We start from the raw sequence: 23,385 nt of genomic DNA on the forward strand, positions 1-23,385 counted from the left end.
TCGTAATTACCACATTTAAGATGGAAACTGTTAAGCATTTTCACATTACCACACTGATCTACTCATATCCTTTGTTCAAAATACATTAGGGTTTTGCAGTGGGAGCACTGGAGTCTAACAAAGCCAATAACTTGATCTGAATGGTTGGGCTGTTTACAAAATGGATCAATTTGTGTCCTACCCGGAAAGTGCATACAAACTTTAGGTTGTTTCAAAATGTAAGGTGCTGGTGGTGTAACCCTAGTCAATTAGCTTGGCAGGTGGTTAGTGTTTAAGTGATTTTAATAAAGGATGAGAGCAAACGCCGTCTGCAAAACAAAAATCGAGAAGTTGCTTCCAAAAATCGTCTGCCAAGACATCGTCAGTCACTGTTAGTTTGGCAGTTTTTTATCAACAGTTGCAGCAACGTTTGGTTACACTGCAAAGAATTCTAGATTGGAAAAAGTTTTCATGCACTGAAACGTGACAAAACAAGTAGGAGTAATTGTTACAAGTTTATTTAATAGTAATAATTGTTTTGTAATTTAAACTCGTTGATTGTGATAATGATTTAAACATTATGTTGAAGAAAACGGATGTCATAAAATTACACAGCGAGCAAAGTTGATGAAAAGTTACGCGATGTTTTATCTGATGGTTGCAAACCATGAGTAAGAAGTGCAGCAAAATGAGGAACTGAAATGTTTTTAAAAAACATTGCACAGAAAAAGAAACAATCTCGGTTTAAAAAATACAAACTAAAGGCACGGTAATAATTACTACAATTATAAAATAACACAATTTTATTTTATGATTGCTCATCAATACCAAAATGTTTCTAAAAGCAAAAAATTATATGCAACAGGACTCATTACCATAGAAACAGTTAAAAAGGTCTACAACAAAAGCAACAAAAAATCTAGTTTTAAAACAAAGCTTACTTTTGTTCCTACAATTCATTCAAACAATAGATGTAAAACAATGAAAACCTCGTGCAGTTATAATGTGGATGCATAAGTTGAGTCGCATGAAAAATAAGTCAGATCTACAGAGCACAGTCAACGAAAACATTTTTAAATTGCCGTCATAACAAATGAAAATACTTGGAAAGTGTAGGTTCATCTTTTGAAATGTCTACAAAGTTTATACATTCTCAAATGGACCATAAAAACACACCGTATTAATACAAACAACAAAAACATCAAATGAAAATGTTTTTATCTAAAAATGTACACAGCTGAGGACAATGACCCAAGTTTCCATCAAGGATCATCACCGGGTTTAATTCGTGCAAACTTCACAAATTTTGTATCAAATTTTACCAAACCATAATGCTAGCTAATATTTCCACTGTCTAAGATGCCGTTGGTATTAGCGATATTGCATCCACTTGATAGTTGTAATTATTGTGTTAGTTGATCTATGTTGTAAACATATTATCATAAATCGTTTAAATATGAGTCGTAACATAATTATGATTACATATGATATGACAAATATAAACATGTTGCACAGAAACAAATGTAGACTGAATAAAACTAAAGACTAATAATTGTGGAATGCTAAACATTATAAAATCCACATGGTTTGTCTTAGATTTTTGCACTCAGCACTCAAAACGTGGAATACTGATAAAACCATAGAATCAGTGAGATTAAACGGATTAACCGGAGATTAATCGGACAACTATCACATGTTTGTCAAATGCTTCAGAAGGTGTTGAAATGATGGAACTTCATAATATAATAAATAACTTACAATATTTACAAAATGTTTCAACTTTCATATGAAATTTACAAAAAAGCATGATAGTGACTTATGTCCATTGACAGCTTTAACATTTGTCTCATTAGCATATAGTTAATTAGCATACAAAATTATAGATCATTAGCATATAGTACGGGGTTTTGTCAATCTTTGCATGGTGGGGGCACTTCTTTTTTTTACATTATTTACCTTTACGAACTAACAGTTATTTGGCAACACATGACTGCAACACTACACGTTAATGCAGTATCAATGATAATCATAACAAAAATATTATTTTACCTCTACACTTAAGTAATTTAAAGAAAAATTGCTGAAAACTACCCAGCTATCAAGTCACTGTTAAAGATATGGGTTTAGGTTACATGTGTCATATGTGTGCAGCTTATACAGCTAAATATTGCTAAGCACCTGTAGTATACAACTTTCAAATTCCAGGAAAAATAGACTTACTTTGTTCGTATTTTGCCCAAAAACCTTTGCTAGCAATTTTGCTGTCAGTATCTGTGTAGTCCGAAGTGTAGACAAGTTTCAGAGATTGCTCTTCAGACATCACAATCTTTTGATCTTTGCCCTCTAGGATCTTTTTGAGTACTTTTCCGTCAAAGATCTACATTTATAATGTTATCTTTGTTTGATTGCTGATTTATAACAAGTACTCAATTCTCTTTCCTTTATTTAAAGGTTAGTGTCGTTCCTGCAGGCCTTAATTCTTGCATAACATATTTGTAAGCAAATTTACAAATTTTTAATGAAATGGGAGAAGATTTTTATCTTTTTTAACTTTCCTTTTACACAATAGAATATTTATAATAGAAAAGCGTATGCTCAGAAAGCAGAGGTGAGAAGTACCGCAGTACTGCAGTACCGAATTACTGTTCTGCGATATTTTTTCGTTACTGTTGGTACTTTTAGAAAAATATACCGAATTACTTTTTTCAAGAAATATAAATTGGTCCCGGTACTCAGTACTTTTAAAATGATCACTTCTAGGTTTTGAAAAGCATGTGTTTTAAAACGTCCCTTTAATTAAAATTTAATGCCAATTTTAGCGCTTTTGTTCGCTCTTAATCTACAAATGTCCAATAAAGTCAAAAGAGTGAGTTCACATATTTTTTGACCTGAAGTAACCTTTAACTGGGCCATAACATCAGCAAAAATAGCACTTGCAATAAGATCCGCTATACAAAAAGTACCAGTACTGAGTATGGGTAAAGTACCGAATTACTTTTTTTGTAACAGTACCGAATACCAAAACCGTCGGTACATTTATTGCCAAGTACTGGTGCAGTTAACGACGGTACTTTTAAAGTACCGACTTCCTACCTCTGCTGGAAAGACTAACAGCCATCTAGGCACCCGGTTTGAACATGGTCTTAGTCTGGGGTATCTTCATTGCTAGATTGCACATTTCCACACAAGTCCCCAAACCATGAAAAAGTATTAAGTCTGTCGTAGAGGTGGGCAATGCAATATTTTTCACTGTGTGTTTAATACCCAAGATGTTGACTGTCTGATCAATGAATGCCCAGTGACCAAAATCAAAGACGGTTATAAATCAATCTACGCATGTGGTGACAAGTTATGTTAAAATTACAGAAATCTAGTGCAATATTTAAAATCAGTAACTCTACTATTGGTGAAATTGCGACTAACCTCAATTTTGGCACAGCATGCTTCAGTATCAACTAACAGTGATAATTTTACTCCATGTCCCGGCTGTGCATGGAATGTGTACGTGCATTGAAAGTTATACATTGTGTTGTTGGGATAGTTGGGTGAGGTCACAACGCCAGTTGTTCCATTATTTATTTCATAATGTCCACCACATGAAACTGTAAGCAAAATATTTATTTAACTTATTAGCTAAAGAACTTATTTCATGAATCACAGTTAATTTATTATGATGATTAGGCCATATTAGATTTTGCTATTGCTGTTTTAAGCCATAAAGCTATAAAGCAAAATGTTATTAAAGTATACAACGTGCCTGCATGAATGTGGGAAATGTACGTTGTACTGTTTATTATTTACATGAGACATGAAGATCTCTCCGACACACTTACATTGTCTGTATCTTGCTAAAAACCCTTTGCTTGCAACTTTATGATTGGAGCTTGCACGATTAGAATTGTAAACCAGTTTCAAAACTTGCCCAATTGATAGCACATCTGTATGCGGAATCATGCCAGTCAACTTCCTGATGAAATCTTCTTCATCATAAATCTATTAAACCGTTTAATCAGTTCTTTGTGGTTGTAATGTTGTCTGGATTGTTGTATGGTAAATATTATATGTTTTCACTATGCTAGAAAGGGTTTTCTTTCTTTCTTCTATATATTATGCAACACTATATTTTAGTCTATTTATTTCATGATACATAATCAGGAACTGGTTGTCATAGTTACTGACATCGATATAATCACAACACGATTCAATATCAACTTCCATATCCAGTTCAACTCTATAGCCTGGCCGTGCATGGAAAAAGAAAGTACAATTAAAGTTATGTTGAGTGGTGCTAAGGTAGCTAGGGGAAGCCACCATGCCGGTTGAACCATTAGTTAAGTTGTAGTTTCCAACACAGGAAGCTGAAAATCAAAAATCAAGAATTTTGTTACAATGGTTAGTTAACATTCTTTATTTCTTATCAGCTCCGACACTGTAAACCAAACAACATGATAAACAAAACAATATACTTATCAAATAAATTAAACTACATTAACCTTCCAATTGAAATAAAAAAACGAACACAAGTACAATGTATATATTACAAAAATGGGAGTATGACTGCAAATAAATGTAAATCATGAACACATATTTATTTTCTAATTTTAAGACCTAAATTACGCCAAAAAGCTAAAAAATCGTCAAAAGCAGGAATGCACAAAACGCAAAATTACTTACGTACCCATTGAACCCATTAACTGGTAATACAAAAAAGGAAGGCCAAAGAAAATACCAGATGTGGTTAAGATAATCAGTGCACCAGGAATTATGTTCTGTAAAAAGTTGAACAAACAACAAACAATGGTGTTAGTAATCACCAAGATATTACAGACATCACAAATATTGCTGATAATGTCATAGAAAGAAATTAATCTTAATAAGCTGAAAAGACATCAAAATTTTATGATAATTCAAATGAAACTACTTAAAATGGTTATATATAATTATGGCTACTTGATGTAAAGTTAATCAAATGAAGCTCAAATTTCAATACAGACAATTATGCAGGTTTAAATAACAACATAAATAGAATTTTACCACCTTTGAACATATAAAAGTTGAAATGAATTTCCTGATGATGGCTCTTCTGTCAAGGTTATCTAAACATTACAAAGATATAAATCAAAAAATCCATCAAAACTAAAATATATTAATGAATGAACTAAATTTATGTAGTAAAAAAGTTGCATTTTGAATAAAAATCCAAACGATTTTAATATTAAGTTATTTGTTTGGTTCTTGTAATGTTAAGCATATTTCGTTGTTTCAAAAGTCTTAATAAATAATTAAAATTTTGTAAGACAAGTTTTTGCAACTTTCATTTTAACAATAGACGATGTGTACGGTATTTAGCAATTTAACTGAAACAATAAAGTTCAACTGTTAAAGTAAATTCTAGTAGAAAACCAATTAAATAACATTAGACCAGTACCAAAAGATGCATATAACAAAACATTACCAACCTTTTAAAATCCAATAACTGATAATAATGTGTATTACAAATATGGTCAACGGCAAAATAACTAAAATCAACCCCTGCAAAAAAATTAATTTTTATAGATGTAGGTGACAACACTGATAAACACTTACCATTGATAACACTTTGTCTAAGATTAAAATTGAGTTAATACTTTAAATTTATTGCAAACACATAAAATGCTTTATTACATAATTTTAATATCATAGTAACAAACTTTTTTAAACTTTATCAGTAATGAAAGTGATAGAAAAGTGAAGAATACCAAGTGTTCAGAATATTATTAGTCAGTTAAATATCCAGGTCAAACTCAAAAGTTTAGTATTTACACATTTCGTACATTGAAAAATAATAGTAGCACTGGCGAACGGGATGGAAACATTAATTAAAATTTAATCTCATCAGTTTGGCCTTGACGAGTTATTCATAGAACAGTTTTATCGCACATTTGATTTAGTTTATTAAATTGCATATTTATAAATATACAAAAAACAGTTTATTAAATAAATTTGTTTTTATCCCATCTTTATCTATGGCGAAGAAAAACAATGCCAATAAAAAAAATTTAAATCTTCTGGAAATGTAACATAATAAGACGCATGATTAGTGACTTACAACTTGTTCCAGTGGCGTAGAGTCATTGAGGCTGTTTCCATTTGAAAATGTCGATTGAGCTAAAGTGAAAAAATAAAATATTATTATTAACTGTTATTATTAGTTTAACATATTATTACTACAATATATAAAAAGTTGACATCACAAAGCTTTGCATCCTACTACGTCATTTTCTATATTATTACAATATTGGGGATGCATCTGCCCTATAACGTTATGCTCTCATAAACAATAGATAAAACTTGTCAATAGTTTGGACTCCATTCCGAAAAGTTATTTTAAAGCAAGAAAAGCAAGAATATCAGTAAAAGAAGAAAACTTGCAATTTATTCAAACACTCAAAAAGCATTGTATGATTGTGCATTGCAACAAAAAACTCAAAGTTAATATGACACAAAAATTTTTTTACATTAAATGAAATATTTAATGCAGAGTGTTTAATGTAAAGTATTCTTTCAATCGGCAAATGAACGTATGCATAATTGACAAAGAAATGTATGATTGCGCATTGCAACAAAATTGCAAACTCTAGTTAAATTCACCCAAGAGTTTACTGCAATGATATAAATAGTAAATTTTAGGTTGGTTTTATAAACAATGCACAATTTTAATATGGCCTAAACACATGTATTTGACTTATTTATGTACATGTATGTTTGGTATGTCACTTCAATTACATACTTTCAAGCGTGCAACGTTGAATTCAGCAAGCCAAGTTCAGAATACAATAAAATTGTCGCATAGGATTGAAATTATTAAATATCTTCATCAGCTTTAAGCTAACATGGCATGCATCTTGCTTTCAAAACATTTAAATCTTTGGTAACAATGTGCACTGAGAAATCATAAAAACTGAACAATGTAGAAGAGAAATGTTTTCTGCAATGCCACAATTTAACCTACATACAAGAACTACTCCTGAACATTTTCTACATAGCAAACAGTTAGTAAGAACAGAAATAAGCAACTACACAGCTTACTTTGTGAAGTGTTCCGTAAAAGCACCCCAATCGAACAAAGAATCAGAGATGTAATGTGAACAGTCATCAAAAGTATCTGTAATAGAATAGATGGAAGTTGCAATTTCTTTTCCTAACAGTTTTTTTTTAGTGATCAAACAATAATTGTTGCTTATGTCAAAAATGCAATGATTGTAAAGCTCATGTGCAGATAACAAAAAATTCTACTTAACAGCATATGTTACAGTGGTAATAGAATAAACAATACAACATATAATAGTACAAATTACCGAGGTAAGAGGTTTATAGCTTGGTAAGAATTTCAAGATTCCAGTTTTACCTGAAACACGTAAAACCATCCTTGTATAGAAATCAATAAAATTGTAAATTAAATATTTTTAAGATCAAAAAAGGACAAACTGCAGATGGTGCAAATCATACATTACTATACAGATTTTTTTTAATTCGTATATACGTATTATTGGTATTGATATTTACTGTATGTCATTCATGTTTTATAAGATAATATAAATGTGTTATTAATATATTAGTTCATAGCATGTTCATTTAACACTTGATAGAAAAGGTGTTCAAACTGCACTCTCCGAGCCAAATGTGGTTTTCTAAGAGATTTTGTGGTTCTGGGCAAGGCTTAAGAAAAATTATTTAAATTAAGACAACTGAGTTCTTCAAATAGTGTACCTTCTTTATGGACTACTCACTACTGCCTTAATCTGGAAGAGGAGCTTGAGTGCCTCAATAAATGTTTAGCTAAAACTGGAGGAAGCTTTGCTTCCAAAGACATTACTATACCAAGGCAGGTCAAAAGGTAGAGATCAGAATAAAGTGGTTCATAAAAATAAATAATGAAACAACTGGAAGAATATCAATGTTACCGCATCACTCATCAGGTGACTGGTGACTCATCAAGTGGTCTCTTACAGCTAAGTTGTAACAACAATTTTAGCATTATGAACACTTTTATTCTAACATAAAGATGCACACGAGTATAGCTACTGTAGTCTGTAGTACAGTAGTGCACAACAGCAGTTGCTGATCAGTTTTTGTATTTTTTCAGCTGATGCCTTTTTTTCTGTGGTGAATGCTCAAGTAAAAAGTAAATCTGAGTTGTCTACTGACTACAACCGGTTTGTCTGCGACCTACGTCTCTTGAAATCTTTAGGATACCTTACATCCAATAAAACAAACTATAAGTTTATCAAAATAATACAAAATTCACTGCTAGGAAAAACTTTTGCTGACAAAATGGCAACCATGTTTGAAGAATGCTGCATGAAGAACATTGAGATGAGGTGCACACTGTTTAAAGCATCGATCCTAGCATCTGCTACCGGAGTGTGCGATCAGAAAGGCTCATTGCAGTGGGAAAAACACCTGGTGAAAAGTGGAGTTTAAAGTGTCTATTTGGACAAAGAAGGTAGCCTGCAAACCCTGGCTACATGACAGATTGTGTTCTGCTTTGCGAGCTTGATACTGGTAGGAGTGTTTCAAGATTGAAAATAATAGGATCAACCATTTGTTGTTTGCAGATGATCTCTTTCTCCTGACTTTTTCTGAATGTGATCATAAACATGCACCCGATCATTTTGCAATCGCTTGTAATGACTTTCGGACAAAATCAAGCATATAGAAAATTGAGATACTTTGCCTCTCAAAAACCCTGTTCAGTGCAAGTGTGACACTAATAAAGGTCGATAAGTCAAGTACCTGACAGCCAAATCATAAGTGATAAAAGGCAGGACTTTGACTTGAACACTCGAATTTGAACAGCAAGTGCAGTCTTGCATGCACTTCAACTTCCAGTTGTGTTGAGTTAAAAGCTTTTTAAGATCGCTAAGCTCTGAATCAGCTTTTCAAATCAGCTTTCCTTCCAATTCTCACCAATGGTCATAAATCTTGGGTAATGACTGAAAGAGTTTGCTCAAAGAGTAAGCTTCAGAAATGGGGTTTTAAGGAAAGGTTCATTGTGCAATACTACCGATACTAGATGAAATGTGAAGTACTTCAGTATCTGAAATCAGCAAATCTCTAAATGTTGAGCGCTATTTCTTCGAATTGAAGTGCCAGCTATAGTGGTATATGGTCACATGTTTTCAACGTTTTTATGAAAAACGTATGCTTGATATATAAGCTTTCCATAAACTTAAGTTAACATTACAAGTCATTTAAGTAGAAATCAAACACAAAATAAACCACAACCTACAAGTACAACATCATGCAAAAATTGAAAACACATTTACTTATTTTGGAAAAACACCACTGTGAAAGACGCAATCCCAGGACTAGTACAATTGATGAAACTGAAAACAGGAAGCCCTGCAAAAAAAGCTTTGAGGTTCCAGATAATACAACTGATAAAACACAATTTGAGGTCAAACAATAGTTTATACAAAATTCATAATACTAGCAAATTTGTCAATATAATTTTGAAATGACTCTGAAAAGTTTGAGTTTAAATTTATTTGTTTACAATACAAAAGATGATAAATAAAATGTAATATTTGTCTACAAATTGTTGAAAGATGGTTTGACTGTGCTTCATCACTTTATCTGTTAATATTTCTAAATCCTTCGGCCAATGTTGGAAAATAGAAGTAAACAAAAGGTAACAAAATCAAAATCATACCAAGAGTCAAAAAGTATACTAATCATTAGTCTAATGACTAACCATCATAGACAACAAATCACTGCTATCATAGACAACCACCACTGAAGGAGAAGTGTAATTGCTTCCATTGAGGCTATGTCCACTTGTGTTTCCTTCATCTGAGGGAATTCTTTGATCTGTGGAGATATACAAGGTAGATAAAAATCAGTTTTATGTAATGTAGTATGCAATGAAGAACTGTCTTGTATTGGCTCAATGCAAAGTCCTAATCTAATAATGTATGAAAAAATGATAAGATAGTAAAATAACAATATCATTTTGAAAACAAGTTGATAACATTCCAATTCAGTTGTTTTAATGTTAAAATATCTAAACATAAATAGTTCTATAAACTACCACATAAACACCAACAGCTGGAAATGACGATTGTAAAAATGTTGCCAAATTCTTAAGCATCCCAAACAAGTAAAAGAGGCCGAGATGACAAAACTGCAACTTGGGCTACACTAAAATGGTGTTTGCCAAAGCTTGCAAATTCAACCCAAAATTTAATTCTATTTACCTAATGCAAAACAATCCGAACAAGAACATAACTTGACGAACTAACACAGTGTCGTAGAAACCAAGAAAAATATCATTATGCAAATCTAACAAAACCAGCTATTAATCATTGTAGACCAGGGGCGGGCAACTTTTTCAGTCGGCGGGCCTGATATGAGAAAATAAAGTACTTGGCGGGCCGGATTCCTGAATCGATACATTAATCGTCTATTTATCCACCTATGCAAGGAATAAATCGTATTTAATGTAAACTTTAAGTTTTAAGCATAGAGACCAAAAACAGTATTTAATGAATTTATTATTGATTAATGTACTTCAATAGCTGCTGAAGTCAATGGGATTATGCGGCATTATCATGTAAGACCGGAAACTGTTTGCGGGCAGAGGGAACACTGCGAACACTGCGAACACTGTTTGCAGAGGGAACACTGCGAGTTTCCCCAGGGCCTAGTGTATATTGCATGAAAATGTTATCAATGTTACCATTGCAATATTAAATCTGAATACTAACCAAAACCCATTCTCATGACCCTGAAGTATATATACATGTGAATGTATATATACATTATACAATTATTAAATATGTAATTTTATTACAATTTTCAATTTCCATATGAAAGCAAATCCTTTCTACAATGACCAAAGCGTTAATGTGTAACAAACAAAAGGATAAAACATATGGTGTATTATAAACCAAGTACAAGCTGAAATGTATTTTTAAATGTAAAATTTAGGGAGTAACTTATATACCAGGGTGCTTACACACAGGCATATTCATTAGGCTAGTTTCAAAATAATAAGGTCCTCTATGAACAGTTCGAATAAATGTTTAAAATTAATTAGAGTTATACTTAACTTAAGTTATGTATTATAGTTAACTAGAATTAGTTAAATTTTTCGTATATACTAAAAAGTATTAGATGTGCAACAACACAAATGTGAAAAATTTTCAAATTTCGTGTTCAGATTTTTGCCCATTCTTTGAAATAAAACTCTTTTTGGTGGATCGATTGATCGAGTTATGTGAGCTGAATATTTGTTCAATAATTAGGCTGGAAACACACAACGCAATTCCTAGCAAAAACGAATTTTCAGAAAAGCAAAATGACCGCTAGTGACCGTTGAGGGCTTATCACAACTCAGGTCGTTCTAGTGTTAAATTACCATTTATTTCTGCATCTTTTCTGCACTTACCTGCAATCGTTCTGATTAAGAAACCATCAATGACAATGCATACACAAACCTCTATACAGACCACAAAAATGCAAAGTACCTGAAAAAATCCGAAATTATTACATATATTCAAATAGCATTGAGTTTAAGCTTAAACCACGATTGATATTTGATGAAATGTAACTAACTGTGGCAACACTTGTTGTAGAAATCTGTTAATTAGTTCATGACCATAACTTAATCACCACCATTAAACAGATGACAAATCAAAGCTAATAATGATCGATAAGTTTATAAACAGAACACTATAAATAAAGAAAAGCTTCAGTGAAGATAGTAACTAACAGTTTTTGCAAGAAACCAGTCAAATTCTTCTTTATCTATCCCCACTGAGCAGCCTATAGGGAAAAAAGATACATTGTAAAAATAACTCTATGCTACCTTTAAACATGGGTTCTACCAGCATACTTCACCAGATATGGGTGTTTTGCCAAGTAACTTATAATATCCACTAACAGGACAAAACAAAATTTTTTTTTGCACAGTCACAAAACTATGTTAAGTTTAATCGTATCTTTCACCAACTCATTCATGACGACAACGATAATAACTACTTTCAAAGGTGAATGTGTAAAGGAGTTCATAAAGGTGTTCCATAAATTCAGTTATTGTGTTAAATCTTTCAGTCGAATTTATTTGGCTTAACAAAGCAACCGCATTATCTGCATTTAAAACAGAACTTAACACTGCTTTACCAGATTGGAGTGAAGCATGTTTGCTATGTGGTTGGTAAACTAGGATTGCTAAAAAAGAGCAAAAACATTTGCTTACTGGCAGCTTTCTTTGGGTCTTCCACACTCGAACCATGATTTGACTCTGCAATAGACTCATTATTATCAACATCTGCATTGGAGTTATTTTGAAGTAAAGTTGATGTTTCAGATGTTGCTACTGCAAATAAACAACATTATAATCATATATTTGCAATGATACGATGGAAGAGTTTTCCACCTAAATTTGATTTTAGTTGTAAAGTTAACCTTTGTTTGTTTGTTCACTTACATTATACACAGTCATGGAAAAGTTGACGTAATGATTGTTCATCTCAAACAGATGATCTCAGACATCTCAACTTTACATTAAACACAAATACTTAAAACTTGGATGAAAATGCTTTTACATACAATGCTAGTAAGATGGAGGAATGTGGTAAATGTTGGTACGATGGAATTTTTACCACTTGAAGTTTCTAATCAAAAAAAGTTTCCTATCCATAAAACCTATGTTCTGATCCTTTTTAAACAAACCTACCTTTTCTTCACAACAAGCTGCTTGGTCTAAGTTTGGTTAAATACAGACAATTTAACTTCTTTATTTTAATACTAAATAATTACTTGATGTTTGTGGTTTGTGTGGCCCATAAATGTTTGTCGTGTCTTTCTTGTATAATCTATAAATATTTTGGACAATGCATTTATTTGGCTAATACTTGTGTACTCCTATGATTTTAATTAATAAAACCAATGCATATGCTTACAGCCCTTCTTGTTTTGCTTTGAATAAAATTAAAGAACGGAAGAACGCAGAAGCAGCAAAACAATGCCTCTCATTACCCGCATATGCAAATGCAAAATGCAAACTAAAATGCAAATAAAATTTTTGTGCAGGCACAAATTTCCCTATTTTCACGCTTCCTGCACATATTCTGTGCTGTTCTCGCACACATACTGTTGCAGAAAAAAAGAATAGATCTGACCCAAGATGAACCTTGCATCTCTAAAATCACCTTTGGTGTTTTCTCCTCTCATGCCAAAAATTTAGTTGCTCCATACTCATCACTGAACTATTTTAAAGTTTTATCAAAATAACTGGCAACATTATCCAAAAAATGTTTATGATAGCTTAGAATGATACACAGCATGATACCGACTACAATGTTGTGACATTGACATTTTACATTATAACAGTATATAGATATATATATTCTCATTTTTATTCACGATAATGTTAGATGAATGCACTGCTTTCTAAGTCTTTCGGCAAGCAATAATTCCAACAAATACCTTCAGGTTGCTGCAAGCTCTCGTTGATTAAGAAAGGTTGCAAATCATCAGCAACTTCACCATTAGCTTCCTCATTATCATAGACTTCTGCTTGAATGATCATCTGAGTTGGCATTTGTTTGTCATCTCCGGCATTTGTTTGTTCATAGCTTGCTGGTAGAGTTGTTACAAAAAAAATTTGACCAAATTTAGAGTATTTCTCGTATTTTTATACTGCACTCATTCAAAAAATAACTTCATATACTCAAAAAACACACAATGAAACATATTATAGCCAAAGTCATATTCTGTAAGTAAAAAAAGAAAAGCTGATTGTCTGTTTACCTAACACAAAATTTATATATATCTAAAACAAGTAAGTAAACCTTTAAGAAAATCTAGAATTACTTTTACATGTGAGTCTTGGGAAGAATGAACTTTTACCTTCTGGTAATTGTTTCTTGTAAGATGAAGAAATTTCGCTATTTACATTTATCTTGAGATCAGAACTTCTAGATTTTCCTTCATTTACTGTTAACTTCATCACTGGCGAAGCCAAATAAATAATACGTAAATAAATATTCGCAAAAGAAACCAACACAGCCAAGACACATCAATTACTCATAGAAGCAGATGTTTTGTTAAGCTTGTCAGCTAACATTGTTAATGCTGTCAATGCTAGCATGGTGAACGCTTTCATCGAAATTGGGATTTGCAGAGGCGGTGCCGTAAACTAAGTTTCAAACCACAAAAATGCTGAATAATTTTTTTAAAACAAAACTAACATCACTCAATGTTGTAAAGAAATACATCATGAGGCTTTCTAAAAAGAGTATCGCCTCTCCTTGTACAGAAAGATGTCACACCAGGTGTTAAATCGATGGAGAAACGCATCTTATCACAAAATATAAAAACGCATATTGGCAGGTTCAGTAGATTCATTTATTAGCATGGTTGATGAAGAAAAATGAAAAATTTAAATTTTTAAAATAACGCAGCTAACCTTTTCCCAAGGACCGCAACATTCTAATTACTTATGCTGTGTACTGAAGTTGCATTTTCCTGCGTTAACTTTAAATATACCACAATTTTAAATGTACCTTGAAGCGTCTCAGAAAGATCACTGGCTGTTTCACTGGTTCTATGTTCTGGTTCATCTTTTGATGTCACTTCTGTTAAAAAGCAATTGTAAATTTACAAGTAAGGCCGTTAAATTAAGTCATGCATTATAAACCTTGCAACAGCCAATGAAAGATACAACTTCCGATAAAGACACCAAGGCTTTTAGTCTCAGGCATACGGGCATACAGACTCACCAACCTCACACAGAAAAGAAAAAAAGAAAAAGCAATTGGAGCAAATCATTACCGAAAGGTGAAAAATCATATTTCAAAATATTTTGGTTATTGTTCTTTCTAAAATAAACCTACTAGATTATTTAACTTTCAAATTTTGACCAGTTTAATAGTTTATCCCTTAAAAAGTTAATAACCTTAGATTTCAATGTAATAATTGGCGCTTCAATTGGAAGCAAAACGTTTTAAAGAGCGATTAAAACGAAGTCAGACATATAGAATCATTAAAATTTAACTTATTTCGAGTAGTAGACGACTTACTATGTACCAATTTTTGCAAAAACCAAAGTAAGCAAAATACAGTCAAGCCTCGATTTAACGGACTTCGGATTTAACGGACACAAACGATTGCGCAGATCTATGAGTAAAGGAATATACCAAAAGAACGGTTTTTATTGTTTTGGAATTCACCAGGCTACTTGCGTGAAACGATTAGAAAGCTGTCTCTCACAAAGTCACAATACCAGCGTATTGTGATCTATCAGCGTACTCTGTACGTCACAATACCAGCGTACTCTGTACTCTGTTAGCAAGAGCCTTCATTCGGTGCACCTTAGAATCAGTTAGAACCTGCCTGTGTTTAGTACGGTGCGTTATGTCTAAGCCAAATGAAACACGTAAACTTATCGGTGTGCAGAAGGTGTAATTATCGGTGATGCAGAAGCTAGAACTGATCAAAAAGCTTGAAAAAGGGGCCAGCGTTGCGAGTGTTTGCGATCAGTATGGTGTCAAAACACAAACAGTCTCAGACATTAAGAAGAGCAAGGACAAGCTGTTGAAATACGCTACGTCTTATTGTGTTGATGCGGCGTCTTCCAAGGGTGGTAAAATGAGCAACAGAAAACATATGAAGATGGGTAAGGAACAATCTTTGGACGCAGCAGTTATAAAGTGGTACGTTCAACAACGGTCCAGTGGAGTGAATGTGCGTGGGACAGATTTAATCGCAGCTGCTGCTAAACTTGCTACCAGTCTTGGCTTAACCGATTTTAAGGGCAGTGATGGGTGGCTTTGGCGATTCCGGAATCGCCACGGATTAATTATTTAACGAAGTTCTGCATGGCGAGGCTGGTGATGCAGATACGGCAAGTGTGGGCCCCCTTTCGCGAAAAATTAACAAAGCTGATTAGTGACGCAGGCCTCACCCTATCTCAAGTATATAACGCAGACGAGATGGGAATTTTTTGGCGTTCTATCCCGAAGAATTCTCAAGTCCGCCAGGGTGAGGAGAAGACCAAGGGGAAGAAGACAAGCAAGGAAAGGATGTCGGTCCTGGTCGGGTCGAATGCCACCGGTACTCACCGACTGAAGCTAGCCGTGGTGGGCAAATCGAAGAAACTACGGGCATTTAAGGGATTAAACGTCGAGCGTGACCTGCCAGTAGTTTACTACAACTCTAAGAAAGCTTGGCTTAACTCTGCAATATTCACTGATTGGTTTTTCTCGCATTTTGTGCCTGCGACTCGGAAATATGAAGATGTGCTGAAGATTTCTCCTGATGATGTACGAGCGGTCCCATTTTATGCGGCCCGTCGGCAGTTGCAGAAACTCCTACTCATCACTTATTGTTTTAATTAAACAGGTTACATGACAAAATATTATTCCCTTTACGAGTGTGTTTTGCTCTTCACTTTCAGTGCGTAAACACACACACGCCAGTCGCGCATGTATTGCAACATGCTTTCAGAAACTAGCCGTACACTTCTCACGCATTGTTTGATTCAATTGTTTGATCATAAAATACAAATACGGTAGCGACTACCGTAGGCCTTTGTGATGAAGATTGCGTAGCTTTAAACGTAACTGAGTGTGAAATGCAAAAATTGTGTTTAATATGAATATGCGTTTATTTAAACACCGGGTAATTTTTCCTACTTTGTAATGAGAGTGTGCGGCCCACCGGCTGCAACATATTTTCTAATGCGGCCCTTAGTACAAAAAGTTTGCCCACCCCTGGTCTACGCTATAGCAGAGTACTTGACTGTACACTGTACAGTAGTGGGAATACGTTATTTTCGATTAACGGACTTTTTCCAGTAACGGACTGCTGCTGGTCCGCATTTGTACGTTAAATCGAGGGTTGACTGTAAACATATTTGTCAAAAGTAAAACAGCCAAGGAGTTTAAATAAAGCATAGCAGCTCACATATTGTTTATCTTTGTAAACATTCTCAATGCTGACAATACCTGCCGGAGGTAGGACATACCTTAGTGGTAAAATCCAACATTTCTTTTCAACCTTGACATATATTTCAAAATCAATTATTTCTGTTTTCCTGCATAGTTTTTCGATATAACTTAATTTCTCATTTACCTTGACAATGAGATATCCCAGAAACAACAATTGAATTTTCACTCACTTCAACCAGGTAGAATGTAATAGCACCCTATGGTTAACTTTGGGTTGATTAATTAACAGTTAACAAAGAAGGAAACTGCCATTTTCCCACAAAACTGATATTTTTAAAAAACTGAGGGGAACTGTAATTGGCTCAGAAATATTTTAAAAGAGAATTTGAAATTTTAGATTTGAAAAATAATCTTTTAGGACAGTAAATTATTTTATTTTACACATCCCTAATTACACCTAAAAAGTAGTAATAAAAGGGATTGACATCACCAAAGACAAAGTTAGAAAAACTATGATGCATGTATGCATAGAGTGTTATCACCGTAACATGATTGTAGTTGGAGTGATGTCCTTAAATCAAAGACTCTCGTAAGTTCAAAAGCATTATTTTACGTGCACAACCACTTATTTCCTCCACATTTTTTCTTATAGCAACAGCAACACAGAAATATATTCTTTTGAAAACTACTTTGCAAAATAAGAACCTGGGCCTGTTTCATTGTTTTTTGAGGATTCCCGGATTTGGACAGTATAAGAACCTCCATTCACCTCATCCTGGATGGACATTGCGGAGTTTGAAGAAGATTGTGCTGGAAATCAAATAAACTTACTTATGCTGGTTGACGAAATAAATCTCACAAAAATTTTTAAAAGTAAAACCTGGAATTGGTAAATAAGCAGGAGATGGTTGTGGTCCTGCTATAAACGGAGGCAAGAAACCATTCAGCTCTGTTTTCAAGCTGATTTTTGCTGGTTCTGGATCCTTTTTCTGTTTGAGATCATCTAGGCTGTAGTCCACATCAAATCCGTTCAACAAACGAAGTTTTTCCTCAATTTCATCACACACTGACAAATATTCAAACATAAACCAACATATATCAACTAAAAACACTAACTGTGCACTTGAAACAAGAGAAATTGAAAGGAGAAGGCGGAGATAAACTCCTCCATTTTATAACGAGGCATCCTACTTAAATTATCTGCAAAGTTGATTGTGGCTGAACCGTGTTAACCCAGTATATAGTAAAATAAAAAGCAAGATATATGATATATGGTCACACTCTGGGGTTCACTTCATATTTGATTCCTCTAAATGAGCTTTCGCAGGCATTAGCTTGCTTCTTTAGCTATACTAAGAGATGGCAAAAACAAACTTAATTGCCAAAAAAACGTAACTTTTGTCATCTCTTAGTGACACTTGTTGAAGCAAGCTGATGCTTGCAAAAGGTAGTGTAGAGGAATCAAAAGTACAGTTAACCCCAGAGTTCAACCCTATATCTTGTTTTTGTATTTTACTATAATTTATAGTACGTTGGTTTACCTTGAGAAATATCAGGTCGTTTTTCAAGTTCAAAATCCCAACATTGTACCATTATCTTGTTTAAAAATTTGAAGATCTCAAGGTCTTGATCTTTCAATGATGCTTCAACTTCATCAAGATATTGTTGAAATGGTTTTTGCCCAACATTTATTATACGACTCTCAATTAAGACAGGTTTCACAGCATGATTGCAAGAGTAAGCCGTGCGTCTTGTGAGGATCTCATAAACCACTATCCCAAAGCTTAAAGAGTTACATAGCACATTTAAGTTTTATAAAGAATAAACTTGCTTTTGAATTTGTGGATTGATTTATTTGCATTTCAATTAATCTCATGTGATCATGCCAAAATAATTAATTGGTGATTTGAAATTAATTACATTCATACAAGCAGTCACTTAAAAACGGCTGCCACTGATGATATTCATTGGTAATTTTTGTGAAGAAGATTTACTCCTCAACATTGTTCACAAATTATGCTGCACACATACTAACTTTCCCTACAAGGGCTCAGCAGTTAAATACTACTGAGCTACAAAATAATTGAAAAATTATGCATACAGCATATTTTAAAGACAGAAATCTTCAACAGTAATTTTCAACAAAAATTTGAAACAATTGGAAAGTATTAGAATAATTATTCACTACGACTACACCTGCGCATAAACTTGTCATCATACTAATGAGCAACTCAAAATCTGCTTTTAAAAAATAACCGCTTCTGTAGATTGCCTTGGTTGTCTGGCACCGATTTTAACATACATGGGAAGATGGTTAACTCAGGTTTTGGGACCAATTAATTAATTTAATAAATTAAGTGATAACAGATAAACTTAATTATGTAATTATAAACACAAGTCTTCTGTTAAATAGCATCATTAACTAAACAAACTGGCAAAGTATCGGTATCATAGTAGGCTACTTGTATGGAAATAATATGCTAGAATGTTTAGTGATAATCAATTCTATGAAAGTATGAACCAGCCTCCATCTTAATGCTTAATGGTATTGGGAGGTTTCGGTTAAAACCATTCAAAATTCAATTTACAGTTCACCTAAAACCTATATTATGGTTTGGTATCTTATAAATACTGCCAACAGTACACTATCACTGGTGCCTGTACAGTGGCTTTACCTGATGCCACGCAATTCACGAAAACAAACGATACATATTACTCAACATGTTTCTATGTATCAATTAATCGTCATATGCTCATTATTGTCATAACCAGTGTTCCCTCTAAGAAAATTTTACGCTGAGCAAATATTTGATTTAGTGAGCATGAGTATTTTAATGCTGAGTTAAAACGAATAACTTTGTGAATTACCAACTTGATTTCCGGTATCATCATTGTAATTTAGTGTCACACACTCTACTGCCTGTATTTAACCATTCCTCTCTAAATTCAGTCTTCCTTTTTTTAGCTTCGTTTCCTTGAATAGACACCTCACTGGTAGGTCTGTATTTAACTTGGATAAATATTCGCTCAGTTTAGAAAATGTAATTACTGTAAATAGTAAAACCAGTCTTCAGAGTCGAAACTGGAAAATAAAAATCGTTTTGCAAGCTAAGGAATAAAGTTAGTTGCATCCACGAGTGTGGAGTGTTTGTGAAGCAAAGACAAAGGATTGTGATGTAACAATAGGGTAGTGTATGTCTGTATGCTCATGTGCATCAGCACACGGTATAAATGCGATAAGCGCAGAAGCGTTCTGTCCAAAAATACTGTTGAAGATCATTTTACTTTTAAATTTGGAAATTGCAAGTGCGCAAGAATAAGATTTTACTGCGCAAATAGTCTGGCGGTACTGCGCATTTGCTCAGTTGTGCACCTTAGAGCAGGGGTTCCCAACCTTTTTATGTTCTCGTACCACTTAGCCACCACAGAATGTCAACACGTACCACTATTTTCAAAACAACTAATTTGATCCAATATTCGCACAGCAGCATTGTATTAATAACAATGACAGCAGGGAGCAAGATCGACAAAAGTAGCTTACTGAGTGTAGAGAATTTAGTACGGAAAAAAATAAAAGTGTTGTTCGCATATTTTAGCAACTCAAAATTAAATTGTTATACTACTATACTGTATATCGCATGCAACGGAGAGCTGCTCGCGTACCACCTGAAAAGCTCCCGCGTACCACCGGTTGGGAACCCCTGCCTTAGAGGGAACACTGGTCATAACCTCATCTTTCTTTTTGTCTTTGTTGATTTGAAAGCAGATTGGTTTAAGTGCTGAACTTGTAATAATGTTGCCAGCTTTAAAAATGACCAATGATCTAGCTCGGTGATTAAGACTCGATTGATAAGGAATCATTGCCAAGTTTAATTCGTGCAAAGACTTTCCTCAATCGGACGATAAATATTATTGACGCAGATATTTACCAGTTTATTTTGTTTTTCTAATTAGCTCACAGTTGAACCGTAAACACAACTTATTCATCTGAATTCATCGAAATCAACTCCATGTATCGTTTTGAAGGCATTTGGTTACGTAAATAAAATATTTATATAAATTTTTCAAAATTAATGACAAGCAAACAACTACACCATACACATTCTCACCTGTATACGTCCATCTTAGAATGTTTCTTACGACTTAAATCCTTCAAAAGCTCAGGTGCAGTGTAAAACGGAGTATGCTGGGTATTTGAAGCTATATCCACAGATTGGGCTGTTGCTCCTGTTGCTGTTGCGATGGCAACAGAACCAAAGTCTGCTAATTTGACTATCAGATGAGAAGTGAGAAGAATGTTCAGTGGTTTCAAGTCGCAATGGACAAAAGATTTACTATGCAAGTATAACAAAGCAGCAGCAAGTTGATGGGGAAACCGAAGTCGTAGTAACCATGGAATATATTTAAAATCTTTCTTGTATTCATATAGAATAGAATTTAAATTGCAGCCATCTACATATTCCATGATGATTCCTTTACAATTATTCCATTCAGTAGTTGCAAGAATTGAAACAATATTATCATGCTTCAATCGACAAAGGACTTTCAGCTCTCTGTCAATACTAGAAACAGTAACATAACATAACAATACAACAACAGAAAAGTAGTTATATGTATGATGAGTTTAACTTATGTTATTATTACAGCACAAATGATCAGTTAAGATCAAACAATACCAGGATAAGATGTAATTGAAATTAAAATTGATGTAAATTAATCAAATTTAAACAAGTCTGGCATAGAAATATAACGTTTTAGGTCGACTTTAAAGCTTAACACAAACTAAAATTGTTAAAGCAACGGATTATATACACAGAAAAAACAATGGTAGTATGACACTGCTCCTACTACTGCACACTACAATAGTGTGACTGTAACATTACACTATTAGTGTCAATTAAACATACTCTCATGTTAAATATATTTTTTTAAATTTTATCATTGATAAATGTTACACCACCTATAAGTTGTATTTAAAACATTTTGTTCGGATAGCAATTGGCCAAGTGAAACAGAACCATTACTGGTACATGCAACAGACAATTTGCTAACTCTGGGTCTAACAACTCTCTATTTAGGCATGCCTGACTTTTTTATGCCAATTGTTATAAATCTTGAAATTTCCTGAGTATCTGGTCTAATTTGCTGATTAAATTCACTAACTTCTGCTAGGTTACGGACCAGATTGGAAAGTTTGTTAAGTGCGCGGTGGATTATAATTAATAGTGTGTATTAATTATAATGGGTTTTGTTTCATCTTGTTGTGAGTGGGGTTTCTCACCCAAAAACAGCAAACTTTCCAATCTGGATTATGAATATCCTACTCCAAGTGGTATACTACCACTATGTCGAATACCACTACTATGTCCACCAATATCGAATTCATATAAATTTATAATATGAATATACTACTTCGAAAAAGTGTTCAAGTCAACATACTAATATCTTAAGTATATGAAATCTTACTCGCTTGTGATTTTCTCCATAGCCGTAGAAGATCCACAAAGACTGAAACATTTGACAGCAACTTTACCAAGTTCACCATGGTTGCATCTTCTAACAGCAGCAAAACTGCCTTTGCCCAAAAAATCTTGATCATCCCAACTTGTCTTAAAGCTGGATGCTTCATATTTGGGAAGTGATGACGCCATTTTATAAAAAAATTAAAACCTTAAAAACCTTCATTCTTCATTCTTAAAAGATTTTTCATTCTTTATCAAGACAATGCAGTCAGTGACAACTAGGCTAGCCTACACAATAAACCAAAGAGTATTAAGAATATTTTTTGTATATGTACTATGCCAGGCAAATTGATACATGCAGGCCCTACGAGTCTAGTTTACAAGTGCACAAACACAGGATGTCTTTGTATACTAGACCCCAGCTACTCATACTGTAACGCCATCTTGCTGTGGAATAGTGTACCAGATCCAGCCCTACGTAGGCTATAATACAACGGCATGAAAGCGTAAAAACGCAGTGAGTTCGTGGACCGAGTTACCGGTTACCACTCGTACCAGCCACATTAGCCAGTTATACACTCAAACCACTCAACCTATACAAACAAAACAGGGGAATTCCGAACAGGCGAAATTACGCCGTACATGTGCGATATTTATAACAAATTCACCAAATTGTATATTAATGTAAAATTTAGAATACAGACTATTCTTTCATTCATTTTATTTATCGCCTTAAACGTGTGAAGCAAAAAATTATGCTAGCGCAGGTGGTCGCAAACATATTAGCAATTCACGGTGATAGTTACAACAACTAAGATAGATAAATGTGACAAGGCTTCGGGAGCAAAAACGTGCATTACGATAATATAATGTGAAGGAACAAAATTTTTAGGGTCAGCACGGCCACCAAACCCGTTTACAAAAAATACCGAATTTTTGGTAATCATGTTTTACACAAGTCTAGTGTGTTTTAAGAAGGTCAATTAACGTTTTCCTATTTAACACAT

General features: G+C 33.7%; 1 protein-coding gene across 5 annotated transcripts; it reads right to left on the reverse strand.

Moving 5' to 3' along the window:
- Window positions 1-446: 446 nt before the first annotated feature.
- On the reverse strand, window positions 447-21,122 carry LOC143451422 (uncharacterized). 5 transcript variants are annotated; one of them, XM_076951941.1, is made up of 23 exons: window positions 21,026-21,122; window positions 18,458-18,565; window positions 17,797-17,982; window positions 17,622-17,726; window positions 14,532-14,603; window positions 13,840-13,977; window positions 13,453-13,605; window positions 12,221-12,340; window positions 11,735-11,787; window positions 11,411-11,489; window positions 9,716-9,831; window positions 9,288-9,363; window positions 7,317-7,366; window positions 7,048-7,123; window positions 6,068-6,126; window positions 5,439-5,511; window positions 5,017-5,075; window positions 4,658-4,748; window positions 4,159-4,337; window positions 3,813-3,972; window positions 3,403-3,581; window positions 2,200-2,356; window positions 447-1,399 (listed from the first exon to the last, which is right to left on the reverse strand). In XM_076951941.1, exons 2-23 carry the CDS (start codon window positions 18,507-18,509, stop codon window positions 1,383-1,385), a joined length of 2,250 nt encoding a protein of 749 aa, XP_076808056.1. In that variant the 5' UTR covers window positions 18,510-18,565; window positions 21,026-21,122; the 3' UTR covers window positions 447-1,382. The 5 variants fall into 5 exon arrangements, with proteins under 5 accessions (XP_076808056.1, XP_076808057.1, XP_076808055.1 ...); XM_076951942.1 differs by lacking the exon at window positions 447-1,399 and having other exon boundaries at window positions 1,976-2,356; window positions 13,876-13,977; XM_076951940.1 differs by lacking the exon at window positions 447-1,399 and having other exon boundaries at window positions 1,976-2,356.
- Window positions 21,123-23,385: the final 2,263 nt, after the last annotated feature.

The sequence above is a fragment of the Clavelina lepadiformis genome, chromosome 4 (assembly GCF_947623445.1).
Source record: "Clavelina lepadiformis chromosome 4, kaClaLepa1.1, whole genome shotgun sequence".
Lineage (NCBI taxonomy): Eukaryota > Metazoa > Chordata > Ascidiacea > Aplousobranchia > Clavelinidae > Clavelina > Clavelina lepadiformis.

What these genes read in the sequence shown, in the direction of transcription:
- LOC143451422 (XM_076951940.1), bottom strand. Translation starts at nt 18,509, where the DNA reads ATGGTACAATGTTGGGATTTTGAACTTGAAAAACGACCTGATATTTCT. An exon ending in CCCAAGACTCACATGTAAAA is followed by an intron (nt 13,606 to 13,839) that starts GTAATTCTAGAT and finishes CAACTCTACCAG; the next exon opens with CAAGCTATGAACAAACAAAT. An exon ending in ACTGGTTTCTTGCAAAAACT is followed by an intron (nt 11,490 to 11,734) that starts GTTAGTTACTAT and finishes GGATTTTTTCAG; the next exon opens with GTACTTTGCATTTTTGTGGT.